The 25,674-nt window shown below is 35.9% G+C and overlaps 1 protein-coding gene across 7 annotated transcripts; it reads right to left on the reverse strand.

The window, feature by feature from the left end:
• Window positions 1-5,867: 5,867 nt before the first annotated feature.
• LOC112727549 (chromatin-remodeling ATPase INO80) lies at window positions 5,868-22,071 on the reverse strand. 7 transcript variants are annotated; one of them, XR_011868655.1, is made up of 25 exons: window positions 21,465-22,071; window positions 21,151-21,241; window positions 20,519-20,918; window positions 19,986-20,418; window positions 19,688-19,888; window positions 19,445-19,555; window positions 18,816-19,237; window positions 18,533-18,641; window positions 18,366-18,446; window positions 18,117-18,289; window positions 16,149-16,274; window positions 15,757-15,918; window positions 15,618-15,675; window positions 14,639-14,869; window positions 14,278-14,424; window positions 13,032-13,577; window positions 12,506-12,766; window positions 12,272-12,379; window positions 11,868-11,962; window positions 11,613-11,769; window positions 11,054-11,251; window positions 10,739-10,897; window positions 9,292-9,584; window positions 8,034-8,108; window positions 5,868-6,232 (listed from the first exon to the last, which is right to left on the reverse strand). XR_011868655.1 is itself a non-coding variant. In XM_072209401.1 (23 exons), exons 1-23 carry the CDS (start codon window positions 21,522-21,524, stop codon window positions 9,381-9,383), a joined length of 4,533 nt encoding a protein of 1,510 aa, XP_072065502.1. In that variant the 5' UTR covers window positions 21,525-22,071; the 3' UTR covers window positions 9,144-9,380. The 7 variants fall into 7 exon arrangements, 2 of the variants coding, with proteins under 2 accessions (XP_072065502.1, XP_072065503.1); XR_011868658.1 differs by having other exon boundaries at window positions 11,627-11,769; window positions 21,465-21,981; XR_011868659.1 differs by having other exon boundaries at window positions 11,627-11,769; window positions 21,397-21,951.
• Between the last annotated feature and the right edge of the window lie 3,603 nt (window positions 22,072-25,674).

Genomic DNA, 25,674 nt, shown 5'->3' on the forward strand with positions numbered 1-25,674 from the left:
CACATGTATCTTTGAACATTTTCATGTTGATTTAATAAATGAGCCTGTAGAAAACCAGGGGTGTTCACGGTGCGGTTTGGTTCAATTTCAAGGGAAAAAGTCATCCGATCCGAACGTTTAATTTATGTGCAGTGCGGTTTGGATTGGATGAAATTTTTTTGGAAATCCAATCCGATCCGATTACAAGCAGTTTGGATCGGTTTGGATTTGCGGTTTTTTAAATAAAAATATTAAATACATATAACAAGTCTCAACATCAAATTTTAAATAACCAACAATGATATAACAAATCTTAACAATATCTTAAAAAGCCAACGATAACATAATAATAGAAATAAAATTATAGGTTAGTTAAAATAAATAAATAAATAATATTTTGAACATAAAATATTTACTAAATAATAATAATACATGAATAATAGAAAAATGTATAACAAATTGAACATGTTATAAGTATAATTGTAAATATAATAATAAAATAATAATATTATAGCAGATTGTGCAGTTTGAATTGGATTGGATCGGTTATAAAAAATAGATCCGAAATCCGATCTAATACAGTGGTTTGCAAAAATAGAATCTAATCAAATCCGAATTAATGCGGTTTTAATCAGTTTTCGATTTGGATAGGATTGGATGAGCGGTTTAATTTGGATCGGTTTGGATTTGAACACCCCTATAGAAAACAGGGTGTCTACCATCAAAGGAGGCGGGGTTTCTAGAATCAGGAAAGGAAACAAAGGAAAAAGCTCGATGCCAGCCACGTCATTTGACAGTGATCTTGAAAGTCATCCTTCTGAGCCATCTAAGCTTGCTAAGTCACTCAAGGATGTTGTAAATGAGCTTTCACATATGTCCAAACTGATGGCATGTTCCTACAAAGAAGCTCGTAAGCAGGCTTACCAAAATGAAAAAGCTTGGAACAAGTGTAATGAAAGGATCAATCTGCTTCTCCAAAGCTTTGAAAAGAATCTGGCTTCCTCCGACAAAGACAATGAATTTTCTAACTCTAATGTGAATCTGTCTGATGCCTAATTGTTAGGGTTACTGCTGCCCATTTTTTTTTGAACAATTTCTAGTTAACTGCTCCTTTGGATTAAGTACTTTTTTTGTGTTGTTGGTTGACTGTACTTGGATATTTTGGACCCTTTTGTTTTGGTTTAAACAAATACTCTGCATTTTGGCATGTTGTTTTTCATTTGTTTTGCAAGACCCTATTAATGACAAAAGGGTGAGGAATTAAAATGAGAAAAGAAACAGGGCTGAATCTGTTGATAACTGGACAGGGTCTGAAATCAGAATGATTATTCTTGTGCTCTAAATTTTTTATTTTTATTTCTGATAATTATTCAATGGTTTATGCTCTGATATCATGTTCTGAATTTTTTGGTGCTCTGATATGTTGGATGAACTTTATGTTGCTGGATAATTTTTGTTTGATTGAATGTTTTGACAGCATTTTAATAGGAATTATTTGTTTTGAACATGTTGAGTTAAAGTATGCTGAGTCTTGGTTGCAATGTACTCTGTACTCAGGCATACTTTATGTTTATTTGTTAAGCAGAAAAATTGGTTAGAAGATAACAAATCAGGTTTTGTTTATCTTAATACATATGCTCAAAAATCAAAAGGTTCAACATTCTTGTGTACCATATGTTGAATACATTTTGGAATATATAAAGCTTATTACAAGTAATGCTTCCACTTATAAAAAAGGCACATATCAAGAGGGAGCTATGTGACAAATAGAAAGGGGGAGGATCCAAAAATCTTCAAGGGAGTACTCTTAATTCTTACCTTTTTTTCAATTTAATTTTTAATAATGTTTGTCATCAAGAGGGAGATTGTTGAGTTTGAAAAACTTTAAAGAATGATGATGATCAAACATTGTTAAAAATAATTAAATTACAAAATTATTAAGTTGTTAATTTCATTGTATCGATTAATAATTTTGCTATTGTGCAGATTTTGTTATTGGACTGAACAGAAAGATAAGCCCAATGTGATGACAATATCCAGCCTTGTGCAAAAAAATTCTATTTGATATGTGGCTGAAATATTTAATTGGTTAGCAAGATAATTGGGCTGGGAAATTTTTATACAGCCCAAAAATAATGCTTCTATTTGACCCAACATTGTGTTGGTCCGAAATTGAAAAGGAAAAGAAAGAAAATAGAGCATGATGAGTTCGGTTACCTACTCCCTCTTTGGAATGGAATTCAAAGCTAATTAAATGGATTTAATTGCATTGGTAACATGAAAGAAAAAGTTGAAATTGATTTGATTGCTTTTAATGAGTTAAACGTTACTATGCATAGGGAGTGGAAAATTAACTCATTTTAATTTTATTCATCAATTCCATTGAAAGCTTTTCACTCTTTCTCTCTGTTCTCTCTCCTCTCTCCTCACATTCGGTCATGTCTTGCAGAAAAAGAGGATTGAAGCAAGCTATCAGAGAAAATTACAGAGAAGCTATGAACAAGCAAGAGGCTAAGGTGATGATGGCCTTAGCAAAAAGAAGATCCAAGGCATTGCGTGGCTAAGATCTTTACCACTAAAGGCAAGATGTGGTGAAGAAGTTTCAAGATCTCCATGCCTAAAGTAGAAGCAATCTAATTCTGTCAGAGAAGAAGATCCCTGTGGTATGGATCGTCTCTACTTTTTGTTCATCCATCACAGAAGGTAGCTACTATAGCTACGTGGAGGAAGAACTAAAAATAGAGCAGATGGAGCTGTCAAGGATCAAGGGTTCATCAAGGGTCAGAAATCCTTCTTAGGGACCGAGTCAAGATGGAAGGCTCAGATTGATGAAGCTCGATGAGAAGGGATGAGAGAGAGGTAATTGCATGTTGGTTTTAGCTTTCAGTTCCCTCTCTCTTCTCTCTGTCCGAACCGGTTTTGATGTTTGAAGAAGAAGAAGTTGGCTCGATTGAACCGTTTCAACCTTGGAGGCTTTCCCTTCTATAATAAGGGAGAACAGCCAAGGCTTGAGACAAGGAGAGTAAGCACAGAGTTCTCATAGCTACCCAAGCTAACAGAAGTTCTTCTCCTTCAATGTGTTTCATTTTGTATTTTCTTTAGTTTTGTCTGTCTGAGTCTCATGGTGAAAAAGGCAAACAATGTGAGGTTTGTAAGAAAAAGTCAGTGAGTGGAAAAAGGCAAAGTGTACAAAATTATAGAAAAAGCCATAGGTGTCTTAGAGGTCCTTTGTACATCTATGTGTTGTGTATCAAGATTCTGTGGGAATTCCCTTGCAAGTTGGGTTAGCACTTAGCGGTTGAAAGCTTGGCAGGTGACCAAGTCAAGTTCACGGTTAGGGATAGATTCTGGACTTGTCCCGGATAGGAAAGGTAGTTCCTAGGGAGAATTGGTGTTTGTAATCAAGATGATTATAGTGAAATTCCATCATTGTTGTGATGGAGACTGGATGTAGGCTGCATTGTACTTAGCAACTGAACCAGGATATTTCTTGGTGTGATTCTCTCTCTCTCTTCTACTCTATTTTCGATTCTATTACGTAGGAGACAAAATTGAAAAATATCTCCTGACTGGTTATGAGACAAAAAGAAAATGTCTCTTGACTAGTTACGAGACAAAAAGAAGAAAAATCTCCTGAAGCTATTTCAAAGGGCAGAAAGTAACACTCAGCAAAAAGGGGCTAAGATTCAACCCCCCCCTTCTCTTAGCCACTGATTACCATCATAGTGATATGTTATGGAAATAGATTGAATTATATTGAGTTGAAGTCCATTGATCATATTAGAAGCTTGAAATTGAACCTTGGAGGTTTGTTCTTTCGCTTGGAGAGGAGTTGAAACTTTGGGGCTTGAGGGACGGTAGATATTTTGAGTTGTTCCAGGCATTAGGGAGGAATTGGCCAAGGTATGGTTATGGTTTCTCGTAGATAACATATAATGTAACGTGAAAACTTAGGCTTGTTGACCATAAGATAGGTTGGATATTGTGAACTTGCTATTGTTAGTAGTTTTGTTGAAATCTTGAGTTTGTTATGAGTGATAATGATTGATGAGGATGATGATTTTGAGTTGTGATGTTGATACATACATATATGTGTTACTTTGTTTGAAATGTGGAATGCTTGAAATGAAATTGATATAATGGAGTATTGGTACGTTGTGGAAGTGATAGAATGGATATGGGATTGTTTTGGTCATAATTGATGTTGTTTTGAAATGTAAAACTTTGGGTTGAGTGAGGTTTTTGGTAAAAATAGAGGTTTGGTGATTTTGGTAAAAAGCTAATTTTTTACCAAACTTCGGCCGGTCATAACTCAGCTTTCAGACCCTCAAATCTTCTCAAACTTGTTTCAAATAAAAATTGGGTCTGTAAAGTTTATGTTATTCGAAGAACAGACAGAAAATGATTTTTATCGAAAAAGTTATGTGCGTCGAAATAGACAAATAGGCAAACCCAAGTAGTTCACATCTGTCAAATAGGCAAACCCAAGTACTTGGGTTTGCCTATTTGACTCGCCGGTTAGTTCTTGAATAATCCGGTTCGCTTGTTCTCTCAGGCCATCGATTGCCCTGGGTTTGCCAGATCGGCACTCGTCCATTTATGGTTGTTGATTGCAGGTTGGTTGCGCTTGGACGACGCTGGTTATCCTCCTGTGGGTGGGGGGGATAACCGTTGTTTCGTTGTTCGTGTGCAGGGGGAATTTGGTAGGTCTGGTTCGTGGTGATGGTTTGAGAATCGCTCCTCGTGTTCATCCGTCATTCTGCCAAGGCTTGGCAAGTCTCCACAGACGGCGTCAATGTACAAGACTTTGCTGGTACATGTTGAAGGATGGATTGGGGACTCGCCGGTCTCGATGATGACGTGATTGGACTTCTAAAGCGGCAGGGGGTAGTACCTACAAGGACACTCTGACGCTCAAGTCAGAATAGATCTAAGAAGTATAGATGGGGGTTATGAGTATGTAACGTACTTGAGGGAGGCCCCTGGCTCCCCTTATATAGTTTGTGTTTGTTATCTTATCTTATGTTGTTGGCTAAGATTAAGGGGTATTTGAGTTTGAATGTTAGTTACTGGCTTCTGGTTTCTGGTTAGTTCGGGCCGTATAGACATCTTGGGCTGGGTCATCGTTGGGCCATTTGGGGCTCTAGACACCAGGCCCGGAACAAGAATATTTTGGTAAAATGTATAAACAATTGGTTGGTATAACGTTAAAATTGGCTAATCACATGGTTACAAAAGTAATTAGTCTGACCATGCAACGCAAACCGTATTGGCTGTGTAAAGAATTAGTATATCTTTTGATCAACTTGTAGATAAAGCTTAATGAAATCCAATATGTAAGTTTGTGTTATTATGGTGGGAAAAAAAGAATGCATGAATGTTTATGGTTCAGTTACATCATTTGCAGATTTTGTATGCACTAAGACTTAAGACACATTGAGAAGAGAAGGTGAATGAAAGAAGCAGCTTACAAGATTTCCATGTTGAAGGCTTTGAGAATAATGGTAAAGAAACGAATCAATGTTGGCGGAGGAGAACGCTTTTTTGGTTGGTAGCTACCTGAAGCCATGGATATTATTGTTGACACTCACAATTCACAACTATTGTCTCTGCTGCGTACGAAAAAAAAACTATCGTCTCTGCTAACTTTTTGTTTTTTAAGTGGACATTGAAATTATTGAAGGAGGGGTTAAAACATTATAATGCCTTTTACTCGCATTTCTACACAATTAGTTTACAATGATTCATTAGATTATTAGACTATGATCACTTCTACTTATTCTGGTTTCTCTATCTTTGAATTTAACTCTCTGCCTCAAACAGACGCTTAATTGGATATACAAATTAAATACTACTACTTTAAAACATAAGTGCATGCTACAGTAAGATGTCCAAAATTGCCTTCACTTGAAGATGTCATGTCTAGGTAATTGAAGATGATTATGAATTTATGATAGAAGAAAGGGAAGCAAATACTGAATTTCCTCAATTGCATTCAATACGGAATAATCTTTTACATTCGATCAAGGGTTGCTATTTATAGCAGATATTGCCATTACCAATTGTGCGCTCCGTAGACTAGTCTCCAAATCAGAAAAAGATTATATCCCTACATTCCCAGATCATATTCATCACTCCCTGCATCGTCGCTGCTACAGTGCAACTACAGCTGTTAAAAAACTGCTGCACTCACCCTCACTCCAATAATCTTCAAACTTCATCTGTTATTGCTTCCAAATAGCAATTGTTCACCCTGGACATATTAGATATAATGATTTTAATATATAAACTATCTGATACTATTTAATTTACAAAATTAAGTAACCAATCTAGGTACAAAATTGTTGATTCGACAGCATTGACAATCAAATAATTTTAAACTTCCAATATTATCCTGTCTCATAAATTGTACCATGATCAAACCTAATCCCCAATATTATCATGTGGGTCAGGGGCAGCGATTGCTGCAACTTACGGGAGGGCAATATTAAAGATAAATTCTTCTGATAAATTTGTAAATTTACATGTAAAAAGGAAATAAAATAAAAAGAAGACTCATTTATCTCTCTAATCATTTCTTTTTAATAAAATTTCTAAGCACACGCAGCCTAATAGTGTTTCTCTTATTTTTCAGGTTCGATGTATGAAACAGTATAACAAACAACACGAATTATAGTTCCAGCCTCTAATTACCATTGCCTGTAACACGAGCATTTTAAATTAACTATAGCCTAAAGCGAACACCTTATCAATGACAGTAAATAAGGAAGCCAACCAAACATGTAATTCTCATTTATAAGTTTATGACACACTGCATATCAAGAAAATGATAATTGTTTAACCGAACATTTAGTGCTTCATTCTTTTACCATTAAGATGAGTCTCATAATAATTATCTAACAAAACGAACACCTTTATGGAAAAAACCTAAAAGACAAATATAGAATTATCTAATGGCATCTTCTTAAGGTAAAGAACAGCAAAATAAAGACAAAATGGACCTTTCTTTCTTTTTATTTTTACGACAATATTGAAATAACTTTAAATAGAATTGCGCCAGAAAATATTAATCGGGTTAATCCTGTACCCATAGTCATCATCAATCTCGAATGCCCTTCTTATTTCATATACACCTCAATGAACCATACGACACTAAGTGATTGAAGATATGTACACACCTTATCCTTGCAACATACTATTAATTTCTCAAAGAGATGATTTTCACTGAAACATACATACAAGAACAAACTCAGGAATAACCATAATACTAGTAGTAAGCAACCTAAATAACAACCAACCTCTAGAATATGAGCTAACATCAACATATAAGGTAAATAACACCATACTAATATCAACGTTTGACCTTAATTTCAGATATTCAGGCATTGACCAAAATGAACCACAAAAAATGCAAAACCAACATATAAGCTACGATCAATGATAATGAAAGCAACCAAACTTCATTCATAGACATATTGTTAACCATAAATAATTTCTTAACATGAGCTTCTAAAGTAGTAATTCCCTTCACATCCCTGATCAAGTTATTAACCTTCCTATGGTGATACTGCTGCAGACAGAACCCAAAAATCTTAGTTCTATTAATTATGACCAAATAAAGTTCTACGTTCCAAAAATATATTAGGCACGTAACATTGAACCAACTGCTTGGCCAATCAAATGGATTAATTACTTGATGCTTTAAAAGAAAATCATGATCAAAAATATAATTGTGCTATCACTTGCATTTTACATTTTTACCAGCAACTTATGCTTGTACTTTATCAATGATGATATCAATTTCTTTTTTTTTTTTTTAAGCATATACACAGAAAGTGCACCAAAAAAAGAACATGATATATCTGACTTAGGCCATCATCTATCCTACTAGATTTAAATTATATTCAACTGTAGTGATTTTTTTGCTAAAAAAATAAAGAATAAGAACAATGAAGTATCACAGTGAAACAGTCCAAAACAGATTCAACCCAACCAGAGGCAACAGGCAAACTTTTCAGAGTTTCAGACCACACAAAGGCAATGAACAAACATACCTCCAGGATTCAAGGCGACAGTGACAGTGTCGAAGGTGTGGTGGCAGGTCGGCAGAACGACTAGGGGGCAGCAACCTACGACGTCAAGCATAGATGGAATTAAAGAACACAGAACAGAGTGGTAAACGAACTGTGAGAGGAAGGTGGTCCAAGACAGCGATGATTGACCACAAATTAACCACCCCAAATTTCAGTGCTGGAAACAAGAAGCCTTCACAGACACACGTCACAACCCTTGTTTCTCCTTTAGATATTTTTTCCCCTATTTTTGGCGAGAATTTATTTCAGATTTGATACTTTCAGTTCCCCCAATCCCCCCTTTTTACACAAATGTACAGAAAACTCATTTATCAAAGTTCTCATTTTTCTTTAAATTCCTAGCCAAACATATCTGGATAATGTTTATTTTCTTTTTTGTTTTCAATACAGACTTATAGTTCAATCGTCAGGTTTGGTCTTAAAAAATAATGTAGAGTATATGAAATGTGTACAAGGTTCTGAAAATAATAAATGTAATAATGCATTATATGAAGGCCAAAGAGAATAATAAAGATGGAGAACTATGCTACCTAAGAAAGCAAACAGAAACAAAGGGGATAGAGTAGTATAAGTTTGTGTTGACAATGCAAAGATAATGATGTAGGAAATGAAGGCCCCATTTGGCTTTAGGCGTGTGTTTAAGGTCATTTGCATTTCAAAGTGGTGTATACAGAGAAAAGAGAGGACCTAGAAAGACAAGGAAGAAGACAATAGTGACATGCATAAAAAGTTAGAGAGAAGAAAGGGCCAATTAGCATTAGATGGTATTGATGATAATGGAAGTTGCTGCTTCCATCCTCTCTGGACTGGTTCCTAATTCCTATCACTCGGATCCCTTTACTTTCCAATATAGCTCTGCTTCATCCTTCAGATGGGAGCTTAAATATAAAATTGGCAAGCAAGCAAAGCAAAGCATGATTTCCACAGTAATCATATTAAATGCAGTGTCTTCATTTCCAAGTGCCTGCAATACATGCAATGACACACCGTCCTCTACCTCAAACTATCATCATCACAATACTCAGATTAATTTCCCCTACAACAATTAATTTCCTCAGATTGCAAGTTGGATTAGAAAAAATTAACTCTTAAATTGAAATATCTATGTCTCTCTTTGTTTAGGATAGAATAGTAGGTCAATTCATAACCTATGATTGTATATCTAGTAACATAATAATAATTCATGGAGCGTAAACTTAGTTCAAGTAAAGGAGCGTACAACTGTGAGGATTTACTACGTGGTTGGCAAGCGTCTTAGCCTGCTTCTGCTTTAGAACCTCAAGAACAGAAATCTTATGCTGGTGGAAGTTAAGTCTTCTCTGGGAATATGGTAGCCGATGAAGTAAAAGACTCTTCAAACTTTTCATTTACATTCTTCATCCTTTTGGGTCTCTTTGGTTTGTGGCCCACTGGTTCAGTAGTTAGGTGGTTATCATCCAATTCATAATCTATAGCCATAATGCCAGATTCACTTGGCTTTTGAGAATTCCTTGGTCTGGAAGCAGCTTTTCTCTGCAAATAAGAGTCAAAGTTAATCCAATCCATAGATAACATCACAAATAAACTTGGAAATTTACTTCCTTGAATATTAGTAGACCTGAAATTTTATAAGATCAAACCAACAAAATAGTACAAGCCCCTAGATTATTAAGTTTGCAAACAGGGATCCATGAATTTCATAAGGTAGCAGATGTACCATTGATCCAGAGTAATAGATAAAATTTGAAACTATCAAATAATTACATTTAGGTGTATTATGACAAATATGATTTATCATGAATTCATGATGTACTTTAAAAATTTATCATTGGTTCACTGTGATGTGTTTAGGTTATATGTCTTCTTTTAAGGAAAATTCTTATATGCTTCATGGAGGAAATCTTTTATATACATCCAACTCGTTCTCTCCCTTTCTTTTCGAAAATTTGATAACCCTCGACCCAAATCAAGAGCAGAAAAATGTTTGAAACAACAGCAGCGTACAAAATAAAAGTGCAATAGCTCACATCTCGCATTGGACTGCACAAAAATCCCCTTTTTTTTCTCTCTCATTTTTCTTCTCACTCTATTTATTCAAAACAAATAGCCAATCACTCTATGGAGTGAGAAACTTTTGCTCCATGGAGGATGATGGAATATCTCCTCCGATAATGCCATAACTTTTGGGTCATGATTATACAAACCTTCTCTCACTATAGCTTTTTCTCTTGAATGGAACTTTCATGAACCAAAAGAGAAAAATGCGGCAATGCTATAAGATATTCCTCAAAACAAAATTCAAGATTGAGAATTTCACACAAGAAATGTAACAGACTGTCAAGATATTCCTCCATTAGGAATTCAAAATCTCCTACCAGCCATGGACTCTATAGAAATAAACCCTGCCAATAGAGCTAAGACTTGCACTGCTCTTGTAATGTACTTTATTCTTCAGCGTAAATAGATAGACATCTGACTAATGCAGTTAAGGTAGTTATTCCTTTTACTCAAATTTCTCTAGCAGAAATGAATCAAAAGCACGTAGAAGTTATTCTAACCACAAAACAATTCCCTTGGGAAAAGCATTATGAAACTTCATACATAAAAAATATTTATTATGGTGTAAACAGTTCAAATGAGATTCAAGGAAAAAGAAGCCAGCATGGCTTAAGGAAGTAAGATAATACCTTTTTATTACTGGCGTTTGATCCCTCTGGGTCCATCGGAAGATCAAAATCTGCAGTACCCTGGGCTGTAGAGTTTGTTAGATCCTCCAGAGATGCATCACCATCTTCATTTACACGTATACCCTTAGTTGGTTTCTTTTTCTTTTCCTTATCCTTTACCTAGAAGGACAGGTGAGGTCAAAATATAAACTAAAAAATCCGCATATTGTTTCAGGATCATGGATCCTATATATTCCTTATTCTTTCCCACTGTCAGTGCAAGGAATATTTATAATATTGTAACAATAAATTTAATGTGACGAGAATACCACAAACCTGAATAGGGATTTCCTTTAATTTCTGTTCAAGTTGGACATCATCCAAAAGCAAAGATACGACATCCTCCGGAGCTAAAAGATCACCTCCAACAGAACCACCAGTCATGACAAGGTTCTGCACAGTACTTTTCTGACTTGCTCTAAGAAGTATCTTCTCTTCAACTGTCTCTTTACATATAAGTCGGTAAACAGTAACCTACAAGTTTCAAATTAACATAAAATCAGCTTTGAACAACAATAGTGATCCAATTTTTTTATCCCTAAAGCAAAAGAAACCTAAGTACTTAGAAACTCAAAACAAGTAACTTTTGTGTTGGTGAGAGACAAGATGTTGGAGATTGATAGTGAAAGGAGATCAGGAAGAAAGAAATTTCTATATCCAAGTAATCCAACTATACAAGGAATGAAGATCCAAAGATACCATATGCTTGAGGTCATAACTATTTGGGCAACATGGCATCCATAGGATTATTAACAGAATAACATGTGTGAAGACGCTTTTTCTTTTAATGGAGAAATAGGACAAGGAGGGGGAGAGGAAGAGGGTGAGAACAAACATCTTTTGTCTGACCCAAACGATGAGCTCTATCCATTGCCTGCAGATCCAACGTTGGATTCCAGTCACTTTCATAAAATATGACTGTGTCAGCAGCTGTCAAGTTGATACCTAATCCACCAGCTCTTGTACTCAGTAAGAACACAAATACGTCACTCCTGTAATAAAATCAAAAACGAACATAAAAATTCTAGATGTTTTTTAATGGAGTCAGACAAAAGAACAGTATGATAGTTATAACAATAAAAGAAATCACCTGTCCTGGAAGTCTTTGACCATGTCTCTGCGATCCTGAATAGTAGATGACCCGTCAAGTCGAAAATACTTATATTTTCTATAGTTCATATAATCCTGCAGGAAAGATAAAACCATCAGTCAACTGTAGAACAATGTGGAGAAAGTAGATGTTCAGCATGCTACTTCAACTTTAATTAAATAGCAAAGTTTCTCAAATCAAAAATGCATTTAACTCATTTAGTTGCTTTAGCGGGAAAGTATGCAACATCCAGGTCAGACCAGGTATTCAATGAATCCAATTTGATGTGACCATTACTTTGGAGGTAAATGAACACCTTTTAATAACTGAACCGTAACCTATAGAATTATTTCAAAAGATAACCATTATCAATATATTTAACATTGAGCCAAGTTCAATGGTACCTCCAAAATATTCAGCATCTTAGTCATCTGAGCAAACAAAAGAACACGATGATTTCCTGCTCGCAAGCGTTTCAATAGTATATCAAGTGTTTGAAGCTTCCCAGAGTCCTAATTATAATAAGCATAAGAAATTTTCAATATAATAATAAAAAATTGGTCCCATTTTTTCCTTTTAATTTTATGGGGAGGATTCACATTCAATAAACCCCACACAAACAGAAAAATAATCCTTACAGTGAGCAACTTTGCTGGGTCAAAATTATGCATCGGAGGTGAACAGCCAAAAACTTCATGTGTGAACTTAAGTGCAGGGTGTGAAATAGGTAGTTCAGAATCAATCTCTTCAATTAAATGATGAGGAGAACAAACAGGCTTTCTAGGACCAGTAGATTCAGATGTACGCGCAAATCCTACAAACAACCTCTTAACCCAAGGATCATGCAATTCTTCAATCATTTTATAGGAGAAGTTACGATCTGGGCAATAAGCAGCAATCTGTAAAGAATAACAGTGGCAGAATGATAGACAATTATCAGGAAAAAATACTTGAGAATACTTAGAAAAATATCCAAGTGAGAATGAGAAACTGCATATATTCATGTTAGTAGTAGGACAAGACACATATACAAAGTACATTCTAATTGAATGAGTGACCTTTTCTATCACTGGTAGTTCTCTACAGAGCTAATTGCTCCTACTCTAGGTAGTCAACACTATTTCAAACAAACATGAAAGCAACAACAGAGAAAGAACAACATACTGGTGGAGCTCTAGTCGGTGGGATATATGTGTAAGCTGCGTGAAGAAGCCTTGCATTGGATAAAAGTCTATGCTGATGGGAGATGACCAAAGCCTCAAAAGGATCACAGGTGGGCCCAGTTGCAAACCTTCGTTCAAGAAACTGAGCCTCAGATCTTGATGGCAATAATAACATTCTAGTAACAGCTCTCACTGTTCCTTTTTCCAGGTAACTACATTCAGGATCACTTACTGTGGTCTCCATAAGAAAGTCTATAAATTCATCAAGGAATTTACGTTCCCATCTCATCATAGAAAACAATAGTCTCTCCAAGAAAGAACTACTGGCCAGAAATGTCACCTCTTGTGGAGACAAATCCACCAAACGAGTAAAACCAAAGTTTCCGCTATTAACAACCACACCTTCTGAGATCATAGAGCGATAAATATTTTCCGGTGTAAAAATGTTGAAATGTTTCTGAAAAGATTCTCTGCAGACACCATGACCAACAGTCGCACTGAAAGTCTCAGATCTTTGCATAATCTCTTGGTAGACAAGTTTTGGCATCTGAAAAATTTTAAAATTAAAAAGAAAATTAATAAAAAAAAAAAACAAACATTGATCATGAATGGACTTTCCTCAACTTAAAAGATAGTTGGGAACCTGAGATTGTACACTAGCCAAATATTCCTTGATTGAATTAACTTTTAATTGGGATGACAAGACCAAAGAAGAATTGAGCTGATGCAGTTTAAGTTTGAATTGTCAGATTATCCAAAATCCTTTGTTCATGGAGACATGAAGCCAGTGGTTTACTTTGGCTTTCATAATAAGAGATTAATTAAGACAGAACAAGAATGAGGGAAGGAGAAAGAGAAAATAATGAAATTCAACACTTTGGTAGTGTTTAGCTAGAGAGCCAGGTTTAGAGACAGAAAAATTGTCCCAAGAAAACAGTTTCTGTACCCAACAAGTGGAAACAGCAGAGATAGGACACATGCACACAATTTTTCCAATTATACTCTAACTCCAATAGTAGTTGGAGTCAAGGTCATCAATAACAGATCACGACTCATTGTGTTTTCCGAAATTTCCACTACACAGTAGCACCATGGTACTGATATAGCCAGATATTTGACCTTGGTCAAAGTCTTTCCAACAGCAACAAGCAAGGGGATCCAGATGCCATTATTTATGAATTTTGGTTTTATCCTGACCAAACACCAGATTATAATCTTGATACAGTAGACAAGGTTTGAGAAATTACCTCATATGATATGGGGTTGTGACCTCCAGGATAGTATATGTCCTCCAACTCCCCAAATGGGGGAGGTGGAAGGGAATTTGGAATCTCTGCAAAATAGAAGTATGTGCTACCCTCACTCCTTTCAAACAACTCTGGATGGTTGCAAACCTATCATAATTCAACAGCAGTTATTACCATGGCCGATCTTTCTCTCTGTTTTCTTCCCTTTTTTTGGGTTTTTTTTTTTGGGGGGGGGGGGGGGAAAGGGGGAAGAGGGGGGGGGGGCGGCGGGGATTCATTTTCAATGAAGCAAACGGCAGCACAAAATGAATCAACAAAAACAACTTTAGTCTGCCAAAAGCAGCATGGAAATGGACACTACCTTCCTTAGTTGAATAACAATATTCATTAGATTCAGGATTTTCTTCTCGTTGAGTTGCCCACGATTACTATCGAAAAGTTCAGCAAGAGATATCTTGTTCTTAATTGCTTGATAGAAAGCCTGCTGCCGAGAACTCAGCTTGCAATGCACCATAACCTCAGTTTTCTTAGTCAGCTCAGAAACTACATCCTTTTTAACGCGCCGCAACATGAAAGGCTTCAGAATTGAGTGCTGTTATACACGTGGGCAGAAATTAAGTCAAGTAGTTCAAAAAGATGCAAAATTGCAATAGTTTAATACAAAACCAGCAAAAATAATTAGAGGTAGTAAAAAAATAGGCGACCCCACCTAGTGGGATAAAGCTTTGTTGTTGTTGTTGTTGTTGTAGTAAAAAAGAATAATGGAGCACAATATAATGCATGAAATCGCAACTCCAGTTATCACACATTCCTGAAACATGTATTTAGTTTATATTGGGATATGCATACATGAATATAAAGAATTAAGAGTAGTTAACAAGAGCTTTTCTGAAAACCCTAGCCAATGCATGTGCAAGTGCACATATTTATACTGCAAAAAGATAAAACCCAAAGCACACCAGCTTAGCTTAAAACAACCACGCAATAAATAAAAAATGCCCACAAACATGTTAAACAAGTGTTTAGTACTCTCAAAAGACAAATGCTACCAGCCTACCAGCACATTATCCAAAAGCAAAGTTGGATGAATTCTTCTCTTCATTTCACAATAAATATTACACAACAGAAGTCTAATACTACAAACCAAAAAATCTCCTGATAAACAAATCCCATATACTATTCTTAAATTGAAAATCCAAAATGATATAGTACAACAACAACAATGCCTTGTCCCACTATGTGGGATCAGCTACATGGTTCGAACGACACAACTATGCTCTATCATGATTCATGTCTGAACTCAGCCCATTCTATTTGGAAAGACAGAAAGATGAACATACCAATCTGTTCAGTTGATGCTCATTCAAGGTGCCACCATGTTCTGCATGGTTCTCAATGCTGGCATGTGATTGGTCATAGTATGTTAGACCCTAATTATACGGCTAAAAAATCAATGGAAATACAATGAAGAAAACTTACCCTTTCGAAAACCACTCATTAAACTGCTCATGGCTATCAAATAAAGTTGGCATAATGAAGTGCAGAAGAGCCCACAGCTCTGCCATATTATTCTGAATAGGTGTGCCAGTAAGAAGAAGGCGATTCCGACAATTAAAGCTAAGGAGTGTCTTCCATCTTATGCTGTTAGATTGAAGAGAATTTTAGCAGTCAAATGTATAATGATACAAGTTCAACTATACAATTTCTACATTTAAAAAGTATACACAGTTCCATTGTAAGAAAAAATGAGCTATATAAACAGTTACTCATAGTTTTCTTATAAGAAACCACATGATCACAAACTGTAAGGACTAGACATATTCCATTCACTTATGATATTATGCACCTCATAAACAAAGATTACATAATACCTGGTTGAATTTTTTATTGCTTGAGCCTCATCTAAAACCATGTACTGCCATTTCACACGGCGAAAAAACTTCTCGTCTTGTACTAACAGCTGATAGCTAGTGATGACAATGTGGAATTTAGCGTCCCTGGTAAACAAGAAAGAAGTACTGATGATAGCTATCACAAGGATGAGAGAATGCAAAAAGACGGAATGAACTACAAATAAAATTAAGACAGGCAAGGGCTAAAACATTTATTATGTTTTTGACCAATGGAACAAAACTCCAAACATTAGAGCATGACTTTGTGAAGATGAACAATACCATCCCCACCAAACATTTATAAGAACATCAACTTTGCCTTACATTGGATGTTATTTTACTTTGTAACAAGGAAAAGGACCAAGAATCAAACTACTAAAATTCAGCTACAAGGAAACCATATACAGGATAAAATTTCACATTTGATTGTAAGTTTTTATTCAACGATACTCGTTCCTGAAGAAAGTTTTTGTAAAACTGACCATTGTATTGAAAGTTCATGTTATAGATCATAACTAAAATTTCACATTAATCTAACACCATTTAAATCAACGTAATACATACTTCTTAAATGTATGTAAAATGAATTATTTGATCACATTCATTAATGTTGTCTATTTTTTACATGATCTTGTATGATATGTAGCTCCAATTCATCGGTTGGATTGATAAAATTTACATAAGAAAGTTATTCAAGGGGTAAGTTTACTAACTCTTGCATCAGTGTAAGAGTATTCTACCTCATATATATAGGTGCATTCTAGTATGCCTATGCTACGGTAGCTATGGTGAAAGTGTTGCAAAATTAAAGTAACACTTTATTATTTAACAATGCTTTTTAAGAAGTATTGCTAAAAAAGTGTTATCAAAATGTAAAAGAAAATGTGACTTTAGCTTTAATAACACTTGCATAACCACCATAGCCATCATAAGCATAGGCATACTAGAGTATATAATATAATATAAGGAAGTAATTAAATGAAATTACATAAAATTTCAAAACTTATATATTAAAATTACAAAAATTGAAAAGGCAGTTTGATAGCCATAACATTTCCTATCAGACTTCTAGTGTGTATAATGCAGAAGACCACTTCAAGCCTAAGGAGACTTGTCAATAGTAATACCCAAATAGCAGGCACATCTTATACTTCAAAGGAAACACAACAATAACACTTCTGATTTTGTTCCTCTTTAAGAAGCATCTAGAATCTTTCTTGACCCGCCATGTAATGATCGATTTGCTTTTTTTCACAACCAGGCATTAGAACACAAAGCCACTATAATAGCTAATGGATTAATAGGCACTTGCCAATCCATGTTTTTATATTTTATTACAAATTAAAGATTAATTCAAATTTATAAGTTTTACAATTTCACCTTAGTTTTATTTAGAATTTAGTAAAGGTCGGTGGAGTAGTAGGTTGAAATTAGGAAGAGATGAGGAGAATTAAGCTGCGTCTGAAATGGGAGAGTAGTTTTGGTGGGTAAGTGGAGACCTTGTATCCCTTTGGGAATACAGAATGGGAATCCACCCAATCCCATATCCATTATGAACATCGGTCTGGATCGGAAGAAATTTCAAACTTTCAATACGGTATAGAAACACCAAAACCAGTTACTAATGTGGTAATGTCAACAACACAGATTCTAAAGCTTTGGCTTAAAATCTTTGTGACTACCCAAATTTCAGTGCTGTATTTACCCAAACCACACAACAAAGTGACTCCAAAAGGGCTTCTCTTATCTGAATTTTAACAAATATGACTCATGTATCCAGCAATAAAAAACAATTAAAGTAGATATTAGCATAAAAAGATAGCAGAATCAACTATGAGAACAAACCCTTTTCTTTCCTACCAGGCTACAAAATGACTTCTTTAATATATGTTTTCACTACCATCAACTCTTTTAAGGAAAATAGAATGCACGAGAAATCGAAATTACCTACGATATAGATCCTTTGGGTTAATACTTTTCCTAAGCACTGATCGCTCGGCAACACCTCCCCAATAAGGAAGTCTCTTGAGTTCAGGGCAAAAGCGCTCAAGTTCCTCATTCCAATTGTTTAAAACAGATGCAGGTGCAACAACCAGAAAAGGCCCCCATATATTTTTCTCCTGCAAGAGTTAAAGCATGTTAAAATAAAGTCTAAAACATGAGCAAACAGACCACGTTCAATACTTCAATAGATACCTCAGCTAAATGGGCCAAAAATACCATAGCCTGAATTGTCTTTCCAAGTCCCATCTCATCAGCAAGTATGCCATTTAAACCCTGAAAGACACAAACCAAAATTGTTCAGATTGCAACCAAGAGAGAGCAAATATATTCATGTAAGTTCTCTGGGATTGCTAAAATACCTGCTCATAACAATTAACAAGCCACTGAAGACCTTTTAGCTGATATTCTTTTAGACAACCTTTAAATAATTCTGGTGTCTGAACTGTAGATGCCACAGGCATAGTTGAGCTGCAATACAACGAGAAAAACTATTTAACAAAAATAAACAATAGTCTAACACCCCCATAATACCATATAGACAAAAGTTAACCCAGTAATATGCAAATATATATTTATACATATCCTCATGATGTACATTTATACATACATGTGACAAAAGCTAAGGAAAGAGGGAGAACTCACGGAGTTTGCAAATCAATGTCACTCGCTCCTGCTACCTCCTGTGAAAGTGGATCAGCTTCACCAGCCTGGCGCAGCCTCAGGCACTCACTGTCGAAAGCACTTGTCAACTTTCTTTGTTTGGAGACTGCTTCTTGAGCAGCCTTCAAAGCTTCCTTCTTCAATTCAGCCTCTTCAGGATCATCCTCAATTGGGCCAGCATCTGAAGAGTCAAAAAGTGCATCTTGATCATCTGCTTTTTCATCTTCCATTGGTAAAGCCTCTGAAGATAATAAGCTTGATTTGTTCTGCATGAAGTGACTGTAGAGCTCAGTTTGTTGTATGAGAAAATTAAGCCTTTGCTGTTGCCTCTTAGCTTCTCGAAGCTCCTGTTCACGCCTCAATGCTTCAGCAGCTTCTTTTTCCTCTCTTTTTCTCAATTCAATCTACAAGGAATGGCATTAAAAATCATATCACACTAGTGTAATGTATAAGAATTTATGCAAGCAAGATAATTTTCACTATCCAAAGAAAATCAAAGCCCACAATGGATGAACCTATTTGACACCACTTGAATACTATAAAAATCAAGAATAAATGCATACAGAATCAAGTCAGTAAATTTAAAATTTCAAATACAAAATAAAAATTACCATCTCCTTATCAGCTCGTTTCCAGAAAAACAACATGTCTCTAGCTAGTTTGCGGGTGCGAATGCTGGCACCCCGAGTCCATCTAAGTGATCTACTAACTTTCATTCTAACCTGAAAAAAAAAAAAGAATCAATTTCAGTCATTTTGCAGAAAAATGAAATCACAAGCTTTGTATTAGAACTACAGACAACAAATATCAATGTAGAACAATACAAAGAGAGCACAAATGTGTAAAGTACATGCCTCTCTTTGACAATTCTCTGAGAACCTCTTGGCATCCATCAGTTGCTTTCGATGAAAAATTGTGAAATTCCTATGATGTTTTGGAACGTCTCTTCTGACAATGTTTACCCAAATCTTACCAATTCTATCCCTTTCCTCCTTCTCAATCAAAGCAGGATCTTTTTTCACCTTTTGCTTCTTAGGTAGGCTTCGCTCAATGATCTAAAGCAGTTAAATGTCAAAACTAAAGTAAAGGAAAGGGGAAGAAAATAAAGAAAAAAAAGGAGAGGAAAAAATTATAGGCCCAACTGATACATACCTCATAAGTATCACCTTTTTCCAAAACCTTAACATAATAAACCTGCAATACACCACCCTCAGACAAAATAGATCGCTTTATGTTTCCAGCTGCCCCCTCTGGGATGAAGGAATTTAAACCGACATTGGACACTTTCAGACTGAACTTATGAGGTGAATTAGAAGCGGACATGGCCTTCAAGCGTGCCTGAAGTGAGTCATATTGGGACATAGGCTCCCCCATGCCTCCTCGGTTTGTAGTCATGAACCTTTTATCAGTAGCCATCATTGCAGCCAAGGACCCCAAATCCAAGGTACCCTTTAAGTAAAATTCATCTACATGGATATCTGAGAAGTTTGGCAGGTTCAGCATTGAAGCTAGCTTATCATATTTTGGAGGGATCTTATAAGAGATACCATCAGTAATGTCCAAAGAAGCAGGTTCATACATAGTCCTGCAACAAGTCAACAAAAGCTGAGCTGACTTTCAATAGAATAATGATTTACCATCCAAAAGCCATGGCAGAATAAAAGCAATAAAATAGTAAGGCAAACCTATCAGAGGCATATCGCTGCAGGAAATTAGCATCATGGTAGTTTCCTGGTTTCTGAGAATTGGAATCATATAGCCATTCAGATGCAATCTCTGCAGCATGCAGTCCTCCATAGTGATCATTCCCAGACTTTCGAGCTTTTGAGGCACTGCTACTTTGAACAGGTGGAACAGCAACCTGATTTTGGGCATGAGTAGATGAGGTGTCCTTGAACCTCCTCTTGTATTTTTGGACATGCTCTCCAAGCATCGATCTATATCGCTCCTCTGTGATACACGTTCCATAAAACCGACTCCTTTCCTCCTCGTCACTGTTTTGAGACCATGCTCTCTTCAACAAATTTACCTCCCTTCCATTCGCATTCACATTCCCATTACTGTGACTTGCCATTGCCCCACCACCTGATCATGGAACCCACCCAAAGATACACGTCATTATTGTCATTGTTTATTCTATTATACAAGTTAAACCTCTTGACCCAAGAACAAATTAGTAACCATACTATCTTTAATCTTCACAAAATTACAAAAGAACCATAAACTTCACAAGCATAAAATCCAAATAGACAATAACTCATCAATCCATAATAAAACATGAACCATAACAAAAACACACAAAAAGCGTAATGCCTACCTCGGCTATCTCTGCTCTCATCGTCCTGACTACTATTCCCGTAATAACCAAAATCATTATCCCGTTGTGGAAGTTGAAAGTTCATCAAAGGCTACAAAAACAACGCGATCAGAATAACACTAAATTCGTCGATTTTTTTTCTTTTGGAGGCTTCCAAAGCAAAATATAACCAATGAAACAACAAAAATAAAGGAATTGACGAACACGTTAAAACTAAAAGACAACGTGCAGAATCCCTATTCATACATAAAACAATGGCGGGAAATACAGTAATCACAAAAACTGGAAAACGGGGAAGAACCAATGCGGAGAACCTCGAGATTGAAGAGATTGGAATAGGAGAGCGAGTCCTTGGGATTGTTTCTGTGATCCATGTGATATAACGCGACCACAATGCGAGGGTAGCGACAAGTGCAGAAACCCTAATTTTTTCAAAAAGTACGGGGAAAGAAGAGTTTTTGGAGAGAGAAGAAGAAGCGTTAGACCTAAGAGGAGTGAAGAGAAAGGGATGAAGGGAATGGAAGGGAAAGGGTGCGTAGGATAAGGTGGACTGCGAGGGGAAAGAGAAAGATGGTGGACACAGAGGGTGTGTGGAGCACGGGAGTGTGCTAAAGTGCGCTGTGTAGGTGCCATTCTTTTGTTAACGTGCGCTACCCGAGTATTCCGTTCGCCCCTTTTTTTTTTTTTTTAGTTTCTCAGTTGAAACTTGAAACATAGGATCACAAATTCACAACTAAGAGGAATTTGCCGTATCTTTTGAGATTTGGAGATGGCGCATAAATGAGCTGCTAGGGAGAAAGTGGGAAAGGATGCAAATATGCAATGTTTTTTATAAATTTCTTTAGATAGAAGTGTCTAAATGTCCATGACTGCCCATAGTCCCGCTACACTTACAAATTTTTTTGACAAATAAGTTGGTATAAGTTAATTTTAATCAAATAAAATCTATTTGTATAACGTGTGTATAAAATTATGTTGTTTTTTTTTTAACGTTTGTATTTGGTATTTTTCCTTCTCTTCCTTTTTTTTTTTATATATTTTTTTCATTGTTTTTCGCATTTTTTTTTTTGCATATTTCATCCTTTTCATTGTTTTTTTTACTATTATTGTTGTTCTTCTTCTTCTTTTTATCAATATAAATATATCGAAAATTTTTAATAATATACATAAATATCTTAGTTTGGATCTGTCTTTAATAAACTTAAATCTTTTGAACTTTTCTAATATGCATAAACAATAATTTATAAATATACTTTATATTGGGGTTTAATAATAATTATAATTTTTTTTATATTTACCACAAATATTTTTAAAATTTATCTAATAAAACTCTAATCTATCTACAAAGCCACCACCATCTACTCCACTTTTCTCTGGTCTCTGCCATCACCGTCGCCGTCCAATCTGGCGCTCGCTGCCAATCTCAGCCCATCTCCTGGCGTTGCTATTAGCCTCTTTCTTCCTGTCGTTCATTTTCAGTATCTCTCTTCTATTTTTTCTCTTCTCTTTTCGAGTCGTCGTCAACGCCGTTATGCTCCGTCTCCCCCTTCATCCTCCACTTCCAAGAGTTACAATGGAGTCTCAGGGGATTTTATCAACTTATCCCACATTTATTCAATGAAATAGCATGGTTTTGTGAATTTCTCCTAATTTGTGTTTAAGAGTGAAAATGTAAGAACCGGAGTTTTCACGTAAAACCGTTTTAATAAAATAATTTTAGTGCCCGGAATAGATTCAAAATTCAGAAGTTTTAATTTGAAAATATAAAGGTGAAATTTGGTTTCAATGAATTTTTCTGAGTTGGAAAATGTATCTTTTCCGAAAAGTTTTTTGTAAAAATGCGTACTGTCACTTAAGCTAGCAGTATTGGCTCTAGTTTGTCCAGTACCGCGTATTTTGGAAAATAAGATTTTGAAAGTTGATTTATTATTTTGAAAGGACAAAAATAATTTAGAATAAAAAACTGGACGCTAATTTTAAAGGTTTTGGCTCAAAGTCGACTAAACGGACCAAAAACACTAACGGGTTGGACCGGACCTAAGCGCCAACTCATATAAACCCATTAATGATCATTTCAGCTCATTTGATGCAAAAAGAGAGAGAGAGGGGCGCGGTTTGAGAGAAGAGAGGAGAAGGGGTGGTGTTACTATTCACATCCACCTTCCGGGAGCCATAACTTGAGCTACGGAGCTCCGATTGACGAGCCGTTTGCGGCCACGCGAAGCTCTCGTCAAGCTCTTTGATTTTATCTAAGCAAACCTGGTAAGAAATTGCGTCTCATCCCCAGTTTCCAGCCCTAGAATTCTACATTGTTGGGGTTATGGTTTTGAGTAGATTTTGTGATTTTGCTTGTTTAGATGATCTCTAGTACCGGATAATTGTTAGATTTTACTCCTAATCTCGTTGGTTAATGTAAGGTTTCACTAAACCCTTGTGTTTAGTTATTTTGTGTATCTTAGGTTTTGATTTTGGTATATATATGATGTTAGTTTGAGCTTTGGTGGCTTGTTGGTGAGATTGAAAGCTTGTTGGACTCCAATCTTGGTGCGGTGTGCTTTTTGGGGAGCTGTCAAGGTATGGTTTCGGTCTCCTTTATGTAATATGTAACATCAATGGACACTTAGGCTAGTTGACCTTAAGATAGGTTGAAAGATGTGGTTGTATGATTAATTGTATATAAATGTATGCTTGATGTTGGTTTGGATGTAGGATGAATGGGTTTGAATGTGATGATATACATATTGTTAGATGATAATTATTGATGAGTTGTGTTTATGGATGTTGATGATGATATTGACTGTTAGTTATTGTGGTTGATGATGAATGTTGAGAATTATTATAGTTGTTGAGAGTTAGTGGTATTGTTGATGATTGATGATGAGTTGTGAAAATGTTATTGGTGAATGAGTAGAATTGTGAGTCCTTGTGATGATTTTTGGATGATGTTGAATAAGGATTGTAATGTTTGACGATATATGTTGATGAAAATCTTGGAATTTGGATCTTGTGGTTGATGTTGTGTTAAGGTTAGTGGGTTATTGATGGTGTGTGGGGTTGGAGTTTGGTGACTTTTATGATAATGATAGGTGGTAAGTGAAGTATTTATGTATGAAGAAATTATTGATGTTGTTAGTGTTGTTAAATAATGTTGTTGGTTATATGATGTATGATGAATTTTGGATGGGTAATATTGTTGATTATTGAATTTAGAGTTGGAATGAGGTGAGTATTAAATGGTTTAATGATTAGAAGGTTGTGTGATTGATAAAATGGTTGAAGGAGTTTTTGGTAGGAATTTTGGGCTGTTTTGGTAGGGTTGAAATGTTATTGAGTTGGTTTTGGAATGGGAGTTGGTTAAAAAATTGAACTTTCAAGGTTTTGGTAAAATCTGGTTTTTAGTGAACTTTGACGGGTCATAACTTGTGCCTCAGTTGTCAAAAATTAATGAAAATTATTTATAATTAAAGTTCATTGAAAAATATTTAAATTGATATAAAGTTTATAAAATTTGGATTTTTATAGAGGAAGTTATGATCATTCAAAGTTTGGTGTCGAAATCTGAAATTCTACAAACTTGCAGAATTTTGTGATTTCTGGTATGTGGGCACGCACAGCCTTGTGCGTACGTACACTCAGGGGAAGGCTCGCTGTTAAGAGTGTTAGAACGACTTGTGCATGCACACATCCAATAAAGTTTTACAACTTGTGCGCAAGCACACGTTGGGAAGGGCAGTATGTTGAGGGCGCTAGCACACCTTGTGCGAGCGAACAGAATTGTAAAATTTGGTACTTGTGTGTACGCACACCTCTATGCGTACGCACACTTTTTAAAAATCTCTTTGGGCGTGCGCATGCACACCCCTGTGCGCACGCACACCCCTGTGCATACGCACATGCCCTGTTTTTCAACTAAAACTTTGTTTTTAAACTATTTCGCCTTTCCAACAAGCTTGTATACTTCTGTGACACCTAATTAAGACTCTTGGGCTTACTTTCAGGCATTAAAACATGGGAAATATCCTAGGAGGTTTGATTTGGTGTTATTTTGAAAAGTTAGAGAACGGAAGCCTAGGTTTTTGGTGTACTAAGGATGGGTTTGGTGGAGTGCGAAAGAAGAATGGTATATGAATTGAGAAATTGACGGACTATTGAGTTCGGAATGAAAAGTTATGAACTGATGATGGTTGTGATGAGTGAAAACTTGGAAATGAATGATTATGGTTGATGGAATGAGTATGAGTGGAAGTGTGTTATGAGAAATGGCATTTAAGATTGAATACGTGATTATGATATGCATTGTTATCCGTCGTATGGGGCTGTGGCAGTCTCCCACCTACGTTCGAATGTGAGGCTTGAAGATGGGCTTCTCACTCATGTTTATCACTCAAGAGGAAGGTGGTAGGGCACTCTCCCTCGGAATGTTTTTCCTCTGAAAGGAGAAGGTGGTAGGTCACTCATTCCTCGGAATTTTCCTCCTGAGCATGGGTTTCTCTCTGGTTGCAAGGTGGTAGGGTACTAACCCAC

Source organism: Arachis hypogaea, chromosome 12 (genome assembly GCF_003086295.3).
Source record: "Arachis hypogaea cultivar Tifrunner chromosome 12, arahy.Tifrunner.gnm2.J5K5, whole genome shotgun sequence".
NCBI lineage: Eukaryota > Viridiplantae > Streptophyta > Magnoliopsida > Fabales > Fabaceae > Arachis > Arachis hypogaea.